We start from the raw sequence: 13,183 nt of genomic DNA, 5'->3' as shown, positions 1-13,183 counted from the left end.
TACCGACATTTGTTATTTACATGCGACATTGACTTGTATGATCGACATGTATGAATTTAAGAGTCTGAATTTGAGATATGTGAATACTGAGACGAAGTATAATGACCTATTCATAGATGCGTCCGTTGGCGTGCCCGGGCGTGTCCGCAGGGACGTATATGAGGCCGAATTTGCCTTCCGGCTGTAGATAACTCTTTCTCATGATCGGGTAAACGGAGTCCAAACCCCCAGCAGGAAGTACAGCTACCGCGGTGAGAAAAAAAAATAGTACCACTGCGGTGCGCGAGATATTATCGAGGACCCACCCGGCGGAAGCGCCAACCACCCAGCCCCCGCACCGCCGCACCACAGCCCCACGAAGCCCAGAACCACACGCTCCCGCTGGCCCCCGCCCCCACCCCTCCCCTCCCCAGCCGCACGATTTTAAAACCGGATCGAAAGCCACCCATCCGCGGCGCGCGCGCCTCCCGACCCAACACGTGTCCCGCGCGCCAGCCGCGGATCGGGGCTCCCCTCCCGCGCGGCCTACAACGTGCCCCCGCGGGCCCGGCAAAATATCGCCTGATCCTCTCCCCTCCCCCTCCTCGCCGAACCCATGCGGCGCGCCCGGCATGGGCGGACCGCCCGCTGGCCGAACCACTGGCCCAGCCGGCGCCACGTCACCTTGGCCGCGATCCCGCGCGGGCGGGCGCGCCGCGTGACGTGGCGGCCCCGCCCGCCGGTCGAGCGCGCGCAGATATTTTCTCTTCCCCCGAGGCGCGCGCCCACTCACGTGCCGCGTCCCCGCCCACTGGCTCCGCGGGCCCCGGCGGCCCCCGGCCCACCTGTCGGCATCGCGGGGCGTCGGGGCTATATAGCGCCGCTCCGCCGCGGCCGCTTAGTTTTAATCGTCTCCATCGCGACTCCACTGGCATTTCGATCCCGATTTCGAAGCTTCCAGCGATCCAGCGCGAGAAGGAGGAGGAGAAGAAGAAGCTTTGGTGGTGGTGGAGGCAAACTTGATCTGCGAGCTGAGGCGGCCGGGCTCCGGCGAGGGGATATAATCAGACAGAGCCGCCCGGGATGGTGCGCGGCGGCCAAGGACAAGGAGGAGGAGGGGTGGAGGAGAGGGAGGTGGTGAACGTGGACCAGGACGGGAGGGAGGAGCAGGTTCGGCGGGCGCTGCCGATGATGCCCGTCAGGGTGCTGCTCGCCGAGGGCGACGACTCCACGCGCCACGTCATCTCCGCGCTGCTCCGCAAGTGCGGCTACCACGGTGCGCACCTCGACTACCCTCCCACCGATCCGTCGGCCGCCGCAGCTTTTGTTGATTTGTCGAGTCGGTAGTTCGAATCGAGTTCCGGTTGGTGGTGTGCGGGCAGATCGGGAGGTGGCTGCCTGTTTTACAGAGTTCGACTTCGTATGAGTGTTTCGCCATGGTGGCGCGGTAGGTAGGAATAGGAGATGCTTGCTCTGGTCTGATGGGCTCGTGATCCACTTCCCAATAGCCTTACGAAAAGTTCGACAGATATGCTACTTCTGGTGTCTACTGCCTAGAGATGACACATGACAGCTCTGGTGTTGATATTAGATCCCTTAGTCTGTTTTTTTCTTCTTCAAAATACCCGAAAATTGCTCTGCGGCCATCGAGCACGGTTTGAACGCTTTAATCCCTGGTGTTAAGTTGTTCTTAAGATTAACTGAACATAATTACTCACACGGCCATACCCAAGTTATGTGGTAGCATGATTTTAGCACAATCAAACATATGTTGAAATTGTACGATTTTCTTCAGAATGATGCAAAGTTGTTATTTATTTCAATTTTCAACACGTTGTGCCCTTTTAGGGCCTCTTTTATTCGCGAGATTGTAAAAACATGGGAATAGGAAAAATATAGGATTGAAATGTCATGCTCATCTCAATCCTATAGGATTTTCTGTTGTTTGATTGCATCATAGAAAAAACAAAGGATTCTTCCAAAGAGGTTTGAATGGATGCTAGAAATCCTATGGGAAGTAGTACAAAAAGTTCCTTAGGAAAAATTCCTATAGGATTCAAATCTATGAATCAAACAACCAACATAGGAAAAATTCCTAAGGATTTTAATCCTCCAAAATTCCTATGCAAATCCTTTGAATCAAAGGAGCCCTTAGTTTGTTCTTGTAGATCTTTCATCACGATTTTAGCAGAGGCTGTCATATTTCCTCAGGCTTACGTTTCATATCGTTCTTGCAGTTTCTGCAGCTTCTGATGGTGTCAAGGCCTGGGAATTACTAAAGGAAAAATCGTTCAAAATAGATCTTGTCCTCACTGAAGTTGAACTTCCTTTGATGTCTGGGTTCCTCCTACTCTCCACGATCATGGAACATGACGCATGCAAGAATATCCCTGTCATAAGTATGTGCCCAAACTATGTCAATCTCGTTTCATTTTTCAGATTCTACTCCTGCAGCTTAGTCTAATGCTAATTTTTTTTTTCTGCCTATGCAGTGATGTCTTCAAATGATGCAGTTAGCATGGTTTTCAAATGCATGCTGAAGGGCGCAGCCGATTTTCTTGTCAAGCCGATACGAAAGAACGAGTTACGGAACTTGTGGCAACACGTTTGGAGAAAACAACTTGTAAGATCACATACTTGCATCTTTTTATCACAATTGTTTCTTTCTCTATTTTATTAGATTAGAACTTTGATCCGTTTCCTTCACTGGAGTTGACCACTAAAACCTCTGTGACGCTATTTTACAGGCAAATGGTGAGATCGATGTGCAGCAGATACAACAAGAAGAGAATGTCGCAGAACAGCACGGGCAAAAGACTGAAGTGACAAAAGATGAACATCCAACTCAAAATGTGGTCCGTAAAAATAGAGAATTCAGTGAACAAGAAAGTGACGCTCAAGTAAGTTTAGCAGAAAACATAATTTTGCATTATTTTTCAAGCGCTGATTGTTTGATGTAACATGGAATCAGCGATTCCCTCTTGTCTATGAGCCATCATTCTTAAAGTACCTGATAGCTAGTAGTAGAAACTAGGGCAATCAGTGAGCAATCAGTGATTTCCTCTATGTTGAACCTAGAGATGTTGCTGCTGCTTTGCATAAACTAAGTATTAGTATTCCTCATGCAGAGTTCTTGCACAAGATCAGAACCGGAAGCTGAGAGCAAGCACACCAACAGTTTCTTGGAGTTTAAGCAGATAACAGAAAGGCAATCATCTACTGACCCCCAAAACACTCTGGAAAATAGAGACCCTGAAAACCCTAGTGATAATAAGCGCAAGAAAGTCTCGACAGATATCGAGGTAGTCCATATAATTGATGATGAACCGAAGCCTAGCACACCGATGGAGGTGGATGTTGTGAGGACAAACTCTCAAGGAAACGGCGATAAGTGGTTCTCCATCCCAGCCCATCAGTTGGAGCTTTCTCTCAGAAGATCTGACTATGGCAGATCAGAGGACCAAGAGAAAAATGATACGAGAACCCTGAACCACTCAACTTCATCTGCCTTTTCATTGTAAGTGTACCTTTTGTTTTGCCTGCTCTGGTATCAGTGCTTTTGTCATCCATACATAGCTATAAGCTTAGCTCAAGTGTAGTGCTCTCTGGTTGAAGTTTTTGTTCCCACGTATATTTTCATCATTTATTAACAAGCATGGTGAGGGGACCGTCTAATTCAGTTTGTCAGGATGTGTTATTGCAAGCATAATAGGGAAGAATTTGGATATGGTCATGCCACAAACCTTGGCATGGAACTTCTTGCAGTGCCTTTACTACTGCAACTTGATGCATCATTTACTTGTTTCACAGTTACACAAGAGTACATAGGAGATCCTATTGTTGTTTGACCTAGAAAGACATCTTACGGTCGAAATTATTTCTTGTTCACAGGTACAACTGTAGGCCTATATCCTCTTTTGGTAACGCTGGTGATGCTCAGCCATGCAGCACCTCAGCAACACGCGTAGATCTGGAAAACAAAAATGGAGATTCGGCAGCTCCCTTTGCAGACAAGGCCGACCCAATTTGCCATCCTATCAGAGTTGTAGCACTTCCTGTTCCTGTTGGAGGCCTCACGTTTGACGGGCAGCCATTCTGGAGTGGTGCACCTGTGGCACCCCTTCTCTATCCACAGTCAGGTCCTCCTATTTGGAATAGCAGAACTCCAGTGTCGCAAGAGGTGGACACGCAAGCAACTTCATCGCAGCAGAATGATCTGGCAGAGATGGACTGTCAGCAGACTGAAAGCACACAGCGACAAGAAGTGCTACCTCCACCGACTGCAAATGAAAAGCATCTGCACGTTGAAATCCCCTCAGACAGCAACCCTCAGCAGGTTTCACCCATGGCCGGCGAAAGCGTAAGCGGAAGTAGTACTGTGTTGAACAACTCTTTGAACAACTCTGGCAATGCTCTCAGTGGCAGTGCCTGTGGAAGCTCTTCCAACCGGATGGCCACTCCTACTGAACAGTGTAACGCATCTGACAGTGCTACTGAAAATCCAAGCATGGAGGGCTCGCATCAGCTGAGCCAACGTGAGATTGCACTGAACAAGTTCCGGCTCAAGAGGAAAGAAAGGTGCTTCGAGAAGAAGGTAGGCACAAGAACTAATCTTACCTTTCCATTTTGATCCAATTTTTTTTTGGCATCTCACCTACTTGGAGGAGCTGGGGTTTACATTCTTTTCCATTATTGCGCAGGTGCGGTACCAGAGCAGGAAACTACTTGCAGAGCAGCGTCCCCGGGTGAAGGGTCAGTTTGTTAGGCAAGATCCGAACATTCAAGCAAGCTAGGTATATCACCACAGGTGACAACCGTTTGCCGTGCTGCGCCTACTGGGTGTTCTGGTCGTCGGCGTGTTCTTTGAAAGTGGTGATCAACTATCAACCTTTCTTTCTTGTATCCTACGTATATGCTGACTTGTCATAGATTAGCTCGTACATAGTAGAATTCGTCAGTAGGCAGCTAGAGGACACACTGCCTGACTTGTTACATGTCTGCCATATTTGTTTCACTCTGTGTGGTTGCAAAGGTGTCAGTCAAGGATGTCCTAAGACACTCTTTTGTGTGCTTTCTTGAACTGAGCATCGTTGCTGCAGTTTAGTTCACTGCCTCAGCAAAATGCCGTCGTCTTTCCGTACTAGATGGATTCATTTTATATTCAAAGGCAGTTTGTAATTTTTCGTACATTTGACTGAACTTCTGGCCATGTATGGACGATGGCTCGGCGAGTTCTTGCGTGATTTTTCCTGTGTAAATTACCGGCCGCTTGAAGTTTGAGGCACTGTTCTGATACGGTCTGTTCGGATGATCGCTTGGGATGGCATCTTTTTTTCTATTGAAGGAAAGCCATTCGGCAAGCTTCATTACTCCCTCCGTCTTATAATATAAAAGCGTTTAAAAAAATGCTTTTGTATTATGGGACGGTGGGAGTAAATCATAACAAAGTTACATTATTTATTACATTCCGACTGAATAATGCTAGAACGATCCATGTTTCCATACAAATTTGAGTTTGAATCTAACAAAATCAAGCTAATTTGTAAGCTCTCTCAAAGATACCCATCTCCTACTAGATAAATCTCTAATTTACCTTTTGAAGCTTCTACTCTTACATAAAGCTCCTGCCTTACTAAAATAGTTGGGTATGGATTTCAGATTTAACTAAAATAGTTGTGTATAGATTTCAGATTTAACCGGTGAAGAGAGACAGGCAATATATTTTAACACTCCTCTTCACGTCTAGGCTATTTTAGTCTATGGAACGTTATAGGCGCAGAAACTTTTCTTAATACCATGTTGGTAGTGTCTTGAACTTAAGACTTTTTGCTCTGATATCATATTGAATTCATACTTCAGCCAGTTACTTCAAAAGTTCAAATAGTTTAAGCTGATAAGAGAAGCGAGCAATATATTTCAACATCATGTAACTTCCCTAACCTTCAATGAGCCAAACTCCACAAGAATATTTGTACAACCCGAATTTTTACCTAGTTCCAAAACCTTTTTGAATCATCGTGGCATCTACCATTAAAGGTTATTAAAGTTACATAGTTAGCTCCAAAACCTTTTTGAATCATCGTGGCCTCTATCATTGAAGGTTACTAAAGTTACATGGTGTTGAAATATATTTAGGGCCGTATAATCGCTATAGCAGCTCCTGAGCCATCCAAAAAGCACGTAGCATCCACATTTAGCTTATAATGATTACTAGAAGCTTTCGCCCCCTTTATCGCTTTTGTTATGCCTTCCCATAATTCGGAGTGCTGCTTTGAATTACCATAATGAACTAGCAGATTAGTAGCACTGCAAACTGGTAAATCCTATATGGCACTCTCTACTTCAAACTATCAGCAAGACGCACACAGGTGGTACCGAACGAACTAAATGTGCCAGCCCAATCCAGTGCAGTGTAGTCTGCTGAAATACGGTTTTGGGAACCTACTGGGATCCGTTCCGGTCTTTTATTTTCTTATTTTTCGGTTGTTTTTTTGTGTTTTCCATTTCATTATTTACCTTTCTATATTATTTTGTTTTCTGACTTTTTTCTTTTAAAAAATGTTTGGAACTTTAAATAAACGTTCAACAATAAATACATTGTGTTTCAAATTTCTAAATTGCTCACGTTTAAAAAAATCTGAATTCAAAACATTGATTGAAAATTATATAAATTGAATGTCCGACATTTTTAAAAATGTTTGGGATTCTAAAATTTGCTGATGTTTTCCAAAAAAAATGGAATTTCATAATTGTTCAAATATTTCAGAAAAAACACTTTCCTAAAATGTTCTTTTCGAAAAATGTTAAAAATTGTTGAAGAAAGTTTTGTATTTAATTGTGTTTCAACTTTTTGGTAAAATTTCCATGTTTTCAAAAAATACCTCAAATAATATTCCCCTTTTTAAAAAGATTCCTTTTATTGTTTTAAAAAATGAATGAAAAAAGTAGTACATTGCTCAAGGTCGCTACAAAGTGCCACTTGCTACAGTATGACTCACTGCATGGGCCGGCCTAGGTGGGGCGCCTTGTGTGCGACATGCCACCAATTTGACGAACGAGCGTAGCTCCTTTTGCAACTTTACCACTAATGGGGAGGAACTAACTAGCGGTTACCCCTTCGAGGGTCTTTCCAGCAGGCGCTCGCGGGGGCGCTGGTGCGCATCGCATGCTGTTTTTTTCCTGACATTTTCATTTTCAATTTCTTTTTTGCTTTTCTTGGTTTTTCCTAGGTTTTGATGGAATTTTTTAGGAAGTTGTGCTTTTCCGTGAGAAGCATAGCGTGTGCTTCTGCGAGAAGCACTGGAAGAAAAAGGAAAGCGCAGTCTGTGCTTCTACAAGAAGGAGAAAAACACAGTAATGCTTCTCTAGAAAAAAAAGCACAATTTGTGCTTCTGTGAGAGACACAGCTGTGCAACCCGAAAAGGAAAAACACAATTGTGATTCCTTGAAAAAGAGATAAGCTCAGTTGTGATTACCGAAAAGAGAGAAGGACGGCGTGTGCTTCCGCGAGAAGCACACCCGTGCTTCCTGAAAAGGGAAATGCATAGTTGTGCTTCCAAAAAAAGAGATGAGGCAGAATTATGCTTCCGGGTATTATTTTTAAGCTTTTTTAACGGTTTTCATACATTTTTATTTTTGTTTTTACGGTTCCTTTTTTTAATTTTTTCGTGAAAATAAGTTTGTCCAAACCTATTAACACGGGGTCTGGTTTCAAAACATCTTAATGTGAGAAATCAAACGGTGAAAACGGTTCGTGATTTGGACGCGTGATTTACGAGATAAAATATTTTTAACTGAAAATCTTCCAAATTGCAAAAAATGACGCACACAGTGCCCCATTTGTGAACGGCAGAGAAGACGGGGAGTGATCTTTGCATACCCTTTTGATTTTTGATTTCGCCTCTAACGGCATTTGGATCGGCTCCATGCGCCAATTGGGGCCAGGTCCGGGCTTCAGTGGGCCGCCCTGTTCCCATTCTTTACCTGTACGGCCCAGTCCATCGCCAGTGCCGAGCACACAGCAAGCTGCTTCACTTCTCTCTCTCTCTAAAAAAAAGCAAGCTGCTTCGCTGTTGGCTTCCGATGGAGCGTATGCGCCGGCAGCGCCCAACGCGCGCGTACCACGCAGCATTGCAGCTACGCATGCTGTCTCTCCCGCGATCCGACGGCGGCACGCGGATGCGGTGCTGTGCACGGAACACCAAAGCAGAAAGCCAGGGGCCGGCGGCGTAGCGCCAAAACGGCAACCATAAAGCTCCGGGCAAGGCACCAAAGTCCGGCGCAACGAACGGCAATTCGATGGAGTCCTCGAAGAAGAACCTCTGCGAGATCCACCGCGGCGACGGACGCCGCAGGCGCGCCCTCGCCGCCTCCCTCCTCGCCACCGCGGTCTTCGCGGCCATCATCGCGCTCGCGCTCTTCCTCGTCTACCGCCCCATGAAGCCGCAGGCCACCGTGGCGCGCGCCGGCGTGTACCGCCTCGTGAGCGCCGCGGCCGCCAACGGCACCAACAACTCGGCGGCGACGCCCTACGCGCTCTCCGCCACCGTGCAGTTCACGCTGCTGCTGCACAACCCCAGCGACCGCACCGCCGTGGTCTACGACCGGCTGCTCGCCTACGTGACGTACCGCGGCGAGATGGTGGCCCCGCCGGCGCAGCTCCCGCTGGTGCTCCAGGACCCCGGCGCCGACGTGGCGATGTCGCCGCTGCTGGGAGGAGGCGACGGGGGCGCCCCCGTGCCGGTGTCGGCGGACGCGGTGGACGCGCTGCACGCGGACTGCGTGGCGGGGCGCGTGCAGCTCCGGCTCGTCGTCATGGGCCGGGTCAGGTACAGGTCCGGGCCCTTCAAGAGCGCGTGGCGCGACCTGTACGTGCGGTGCGACGCCATCCTCGGCCTGACCGCGCAGGCAGCCGCCGGAGGCGGCGGCGCCGGGGACGTGCCGCTGCTCGAGTACCCGAAGTGCGCCGTGGACGCCTGAGTTTGTTTCGCGCCAGATCTGGCAAGTTTGGGTGGGCAATAACAGAATAATGAGCTGAGGAACAAAGCATAATGTTTCTTTTGGGGGCCAGCTAATTTCAGGGGTGCCTTGTCATTTCTAACTTTGTCGTGCAAAATGCGCATGGTTTCACATTGACATCAAAGTGTGAAGTTGTGGGTGAACCGGCCGTGGTTGGGCTGACCGTGGGCCAGGCAATGCCCGCGAAGGCTTTCTTCTCTCCTTGGATGGCCGGAGTCTCCGATGGCAAGGGTGTCGCTACCTTCTTGAAGGCGTCAGTGGAGTGGTTCCTCCTACGTTCGGGGCAGCTCCGAGAAAACCCTTCAATCGCAAGGATGAGACATATGGCATTGCTTCGATGTTAGGAGTTGCCTCGGGTCAGATGGACCAAAGGCTAGTGGCATTTTTCATAGGCGGCTCGTGTATGGGGAACAACGAGGTTGGGGGGGGGGGGGGGGGGGGGGGGGGGGGGGGGGGGGGGGGGGGGGGGAGCCGGATCCTCTAACTTAAAAAAGGGAAGTCACGGTGCTACAGTGCTCGTCTAGTGTAATATGAAGAAGGAATGTTACGGACTATTAGCAGGTTATTTACTTTTGGTAATTACTGTAGATATAAATAATCCAAAATTAATTTTATCTCACCATCAGCTTGTTTGTATGTAATTGCTATAAATGTGCATACTAGATCTTTAATTAGAGATTAATTTAAGTCATTTTAGCCTTAATTATATGGACGAACAGAAGGAAAGTTAGGGTATTGTACTGTTATCTTCTCTAACATCCCTTGTGCTCGAGATTCAGGGGAGGTTTAGTATGAGAGATTCGGGGGCGGTTTAGTATGTAGGAGGAGAGATCTATAAGCAGCCCGTAGTTAATCTGTATATTAAGCACTTTTTAGGTTGGGGGAATGTGGTAACGTTGTGGTAGTCCGCTCTTCGGCGTGCATGTGCGGTCGTGGTGGCGTATGTGGTTACCGATGGTAAAGTCAGAGTCACTTGCTCCCGGAGGAGCTAAGACGGTGATGCTTGAATGCTATCTTGACACCGCTTTTCTCCTAGGGCGTTGTGCGGTGTTTCTTTTGTGTGTAAGGTTGGCTAGTTGTACCCTCAAGATTGTCATATTCCTTGATAGTTTGTGTCGTTGCATCGATTTTAGGTCCATTTACGTTAATTAATCAGGCAACTCTTACTCTTTAAGACTAGTCACAGTGGTAAGTAACTTAGAATAGTAACATGCATATGTTACTAGTCTATGTTACTACCTCCACAGTGGGTAATAACATATGTATTGTGTCATGCATCACTTCATTTATTAGGTTGTAGACTCATCTTTTCTTGATATATGTGATCTTACAGTAACTAGCTATGTTACCCCATGCATTTCTTTCTTCATTAATTATATACCACATCATCTATTTTGCCTAGATAAGTGTGATGTTACCACATATGTTACTCTCACTGTGGGTAGTTTAAGCTCAAGAAAATGAAAGTGCTTCGCCTCGTTCCAATGAACAAGTGTAAGTTTGTAATTAAACAAATGTCACCATAAACTTAAAATAAGGTGTAGATGCACTCGACGATTGCATCCTTGATTGTTGAGACAACCCTTATATCATTGAATTTTCTGAGATATTTTATGAATCTACCAAAGTAGCCATATCTATGAGAATTTTCATAATTTTTTGGGGTACCTTGACTATGAACAACCAATTCCGGTTTGAAATCGTTGACTAGTTTCTGACATACAATCTAGAAGCACCTACACTCAGATAATGTGGTTTGGGGGTTTGGGGGGGGGGGGGCATTAATTAGTAGTAAAGTGCACTGGTCATAAAAATTGCAACTAGAATCAAGTACTTCCTCTGTTTCTAAATATTTATCTTTTTAGAGATTTCAAATGAACTATCACATACGGATGTATATAGACATATTTTAGAATATAGATTCACTCATTTTGCTCCGTATGTAGTCACTTATTGAAATCTCTAGAAAGACAAATATTTAGAAACGGAGGGAGTCACATCAAAGCTTTTATGATGTCATGTTAATCCGCATCTCTAGCTATCGACGAACATGAATCACTTGATGTCATGTTACTTGCTCGATCATCATTTGTTCTATGAATTAGCCTCTAGAAAACACCCTCCATAGAAGTAGTTGTTTAATTTGCTTGTTCATTGCTGATAGATAAAATAAGCATGCTAGAGGCGGAGGAGTATAGTCCCTCTGTTTTTTTACTTTGCATATGAGATTTGTTTCAAGTCAAACTACGCAACTTTGACCAAGTTTATATTAAAAAATATCAACATCTTACCCAGCATCTATAATACTAAAGTTGTATAGTATGATGATTGTTTTTATGATGTATTTAATGGTATTTTTCTTATAAAGTTGATCAAATATCGTAAAGTTTGACTTTAGATAATTTTTATATGCAGATTAAAAAGAAACTGAGGGAGTATTAATAAACTTCACAAAACTTTTTTCTTTTCTCTATTGAAATGAAATTCTCCTCCGCCTCTTCCGTCAGAACCCTAGCCTCGCCAGAATGAGCCGCCCCGCGCCGACGCCTGCACCCACACTGGACGATGGCGTCCTCCTCGAAGAGATCCTCCTCTGCCTCCCTCCACAGCCCCACTCCCTTCTGCGTCTATCCGTTGTTTGCACCCGCTGGCGCCGCATCCTCTCCGAACCCGGCTTCCTCCGCCGCTTCCGCGAGCACCACCATCGGAACAACCCACCACCGCTACTCGGCTTTTTCGACCACAAATACGTTAAACATGATCGATCCGCCAATCTTCAACCCCACAATGGGCCAGCCGGACAGCATCCCGCCCACGTGCACACGCGCTTCTCTTCGCCATGGAGCCGCGACGAGTACTGAAATTTTCTCGGTTGCCGCCACGGCCTCACCCTCCTCATCTGCCTGGCGGGTCGCGAGGCCATTGTGTGGGATCCCCTCACCGTCCACCAGCACCATGTCGCGTTTCCGCCGAGCATCAGTGAGGAACAAGGGAAGTTCGTCCAGACATTGCGGTGATGTGTGCCCAAGACGGGCATGTGCACGGCGATTGCCGGTTCACCCCATTTAGATTGGCCTTGTTAGGCAGTGATTCTAGCAATGATTTGATATGCACACGCCGGTTTGCTTGCCTCTACGAGTCGGAATCTGGTGTGTGTGGGGGTATTGTTGTCTCAGTAGGTGTTGTTGGTTGGGAGCTGCGGAAAACTATTCAACCAGATGGGCCCTTTTCACCAAGACCGACTAGGGGGCAAGATGCGCTTAGGATGCAGGGGTACAATGAGGACATCAATTGAAATTGGTGCCCGTGATACACAGAAGAACACAAAAATAAGAATAATACTACACCTACGTAGCGATTTACTAAGGGTTACATAACTTTCCTTCAACACATTCTCTCTCCCCCCTATTTGTAGGGGTGTGGGCCCTTCCCCCTGCCTCCAATCACAAGTGGACAACTATCAATTTACATAACGAAACAGCTTCATACTTGTGGCTGACCCGTGCACGACGTGCAAATCCAGCGGCTACTACTGTTCTCAGGCATATGCATGTCCAGTTGGATTATATTATCGTCTATCTATCATGCAAAACTTGTCGTGTGTATAGCACAACTCTTTACATAAAACTCAACGTAAGTCTTCGTGGGTGTAGCATTGCTCTAAAAATAAACCATGACGAGGCAACTATATACTCCTCATATCATATATAGCCTCACATTTTTCTTCCAACCTATTTTTAGTGTAAAAACGTTTTTATGTTATGAGACGAAGGGAGTAATTAATAGATGCATGGCAGTTTGACCAGAGCCACAGTGACAAGTGTGTGCCAGGTCAGATGATAAATGATCTTTTTTTAACAGTAAATAGAATATGCGGAGGAAACAAACGAATCGACTTCTCTCACTCCTGGCCCTCTCCTCTTACGTATTCATCCAAGGCAACTCAGACGTGCTGGCGTGCTAGGGTTCCCAGTAACCAGCGAAGAAGCGCCATGGTCAGTGTACAACATGGAAGCCGTCTTCTCCAGATGCGGTGGGCAAGATAGGGTTCCATCACAACAACATATTCAGCAATAAAATCACATTCAAAGCTAAAACCTAAACATTAATTTTGAAACAGAGGGAGTACACATTCAAAGTGTAAAACCAGAACCTAATCAGACCAGTAACAAGCATAACGAACTCA

General features: G+C 46.3%; 2 protein-coding genes across 2 annotated transcripts; both read left to right on the top strand.

Moving 5' to 3' along the window:
* The first annotated feature begins 872 nt into the window (after positions 1 to 872).
* Positions 873 to 5,274, top strand: LOC125510106 (two-component response regulator-like PRR95). Its single transcript, XM_048675196.1, has 7 exons — positions 873 to 1,255; positions 2,217 to 2,378; positions 2,472 to 2,602; positions 2,727 to 2,879; positions 3,108 to 3,496; positions 3,871 to 4,573; positions 4,680 to 5,274. The coding sequence occupies exons 1-7, from the start codon at positions 1,063 to 1,065 to the stop codon at positions 4,770 to 4,772; spliced, it is 1,824 nt and encodes a 607-aa protein (XP_048531153.1). The 5' UTR covers positions 873 to 1,062; the 3' UTR covers positions 4,773 to 5,274.
* A 2,936-nt stretch (positions 5,275 to 8,210) lies between these two features.
* On the top strand, positions 8,211 to 9,037 carry LOC125510107 (NDR1/HIN1-like protein 12). Its single transcript, XM_048675197.1, has one exon. It carries the CDS (start codon positions 8,278 to 8,280, stop codon positions 8,956 to 8,958), a length of 681 nt encoding a protein of 226 aa, XP_048531154.1. The 5' UTR covers positions 8,211 to 8,277; the 3' UTR covers positions 8,959 to 9,037.
* Positions 9,038 to 13,183: the final 4,146 nt, after the last annotated feature.

The sequence above is a fragment of the Triticum urartu genome, chromosome 5 (assembly GCF_003073215.2).
Source record: "Triticum urartu cultivar G1812 chromosome 5, Tu2.1, whole genome shotgun sequence".
In the NCBI taxonomy this organism is placed as follows: Eukaryota; Viridiplantae; Streptophyta; class Magnoliopsida; order Poales; family Poaceae; genus Triticum; species Triticum urartu.
Note: the sequence above shows the minus strand (reverse complement) of the source record. Positions and strands in the feature narration are given on the sequence as shown.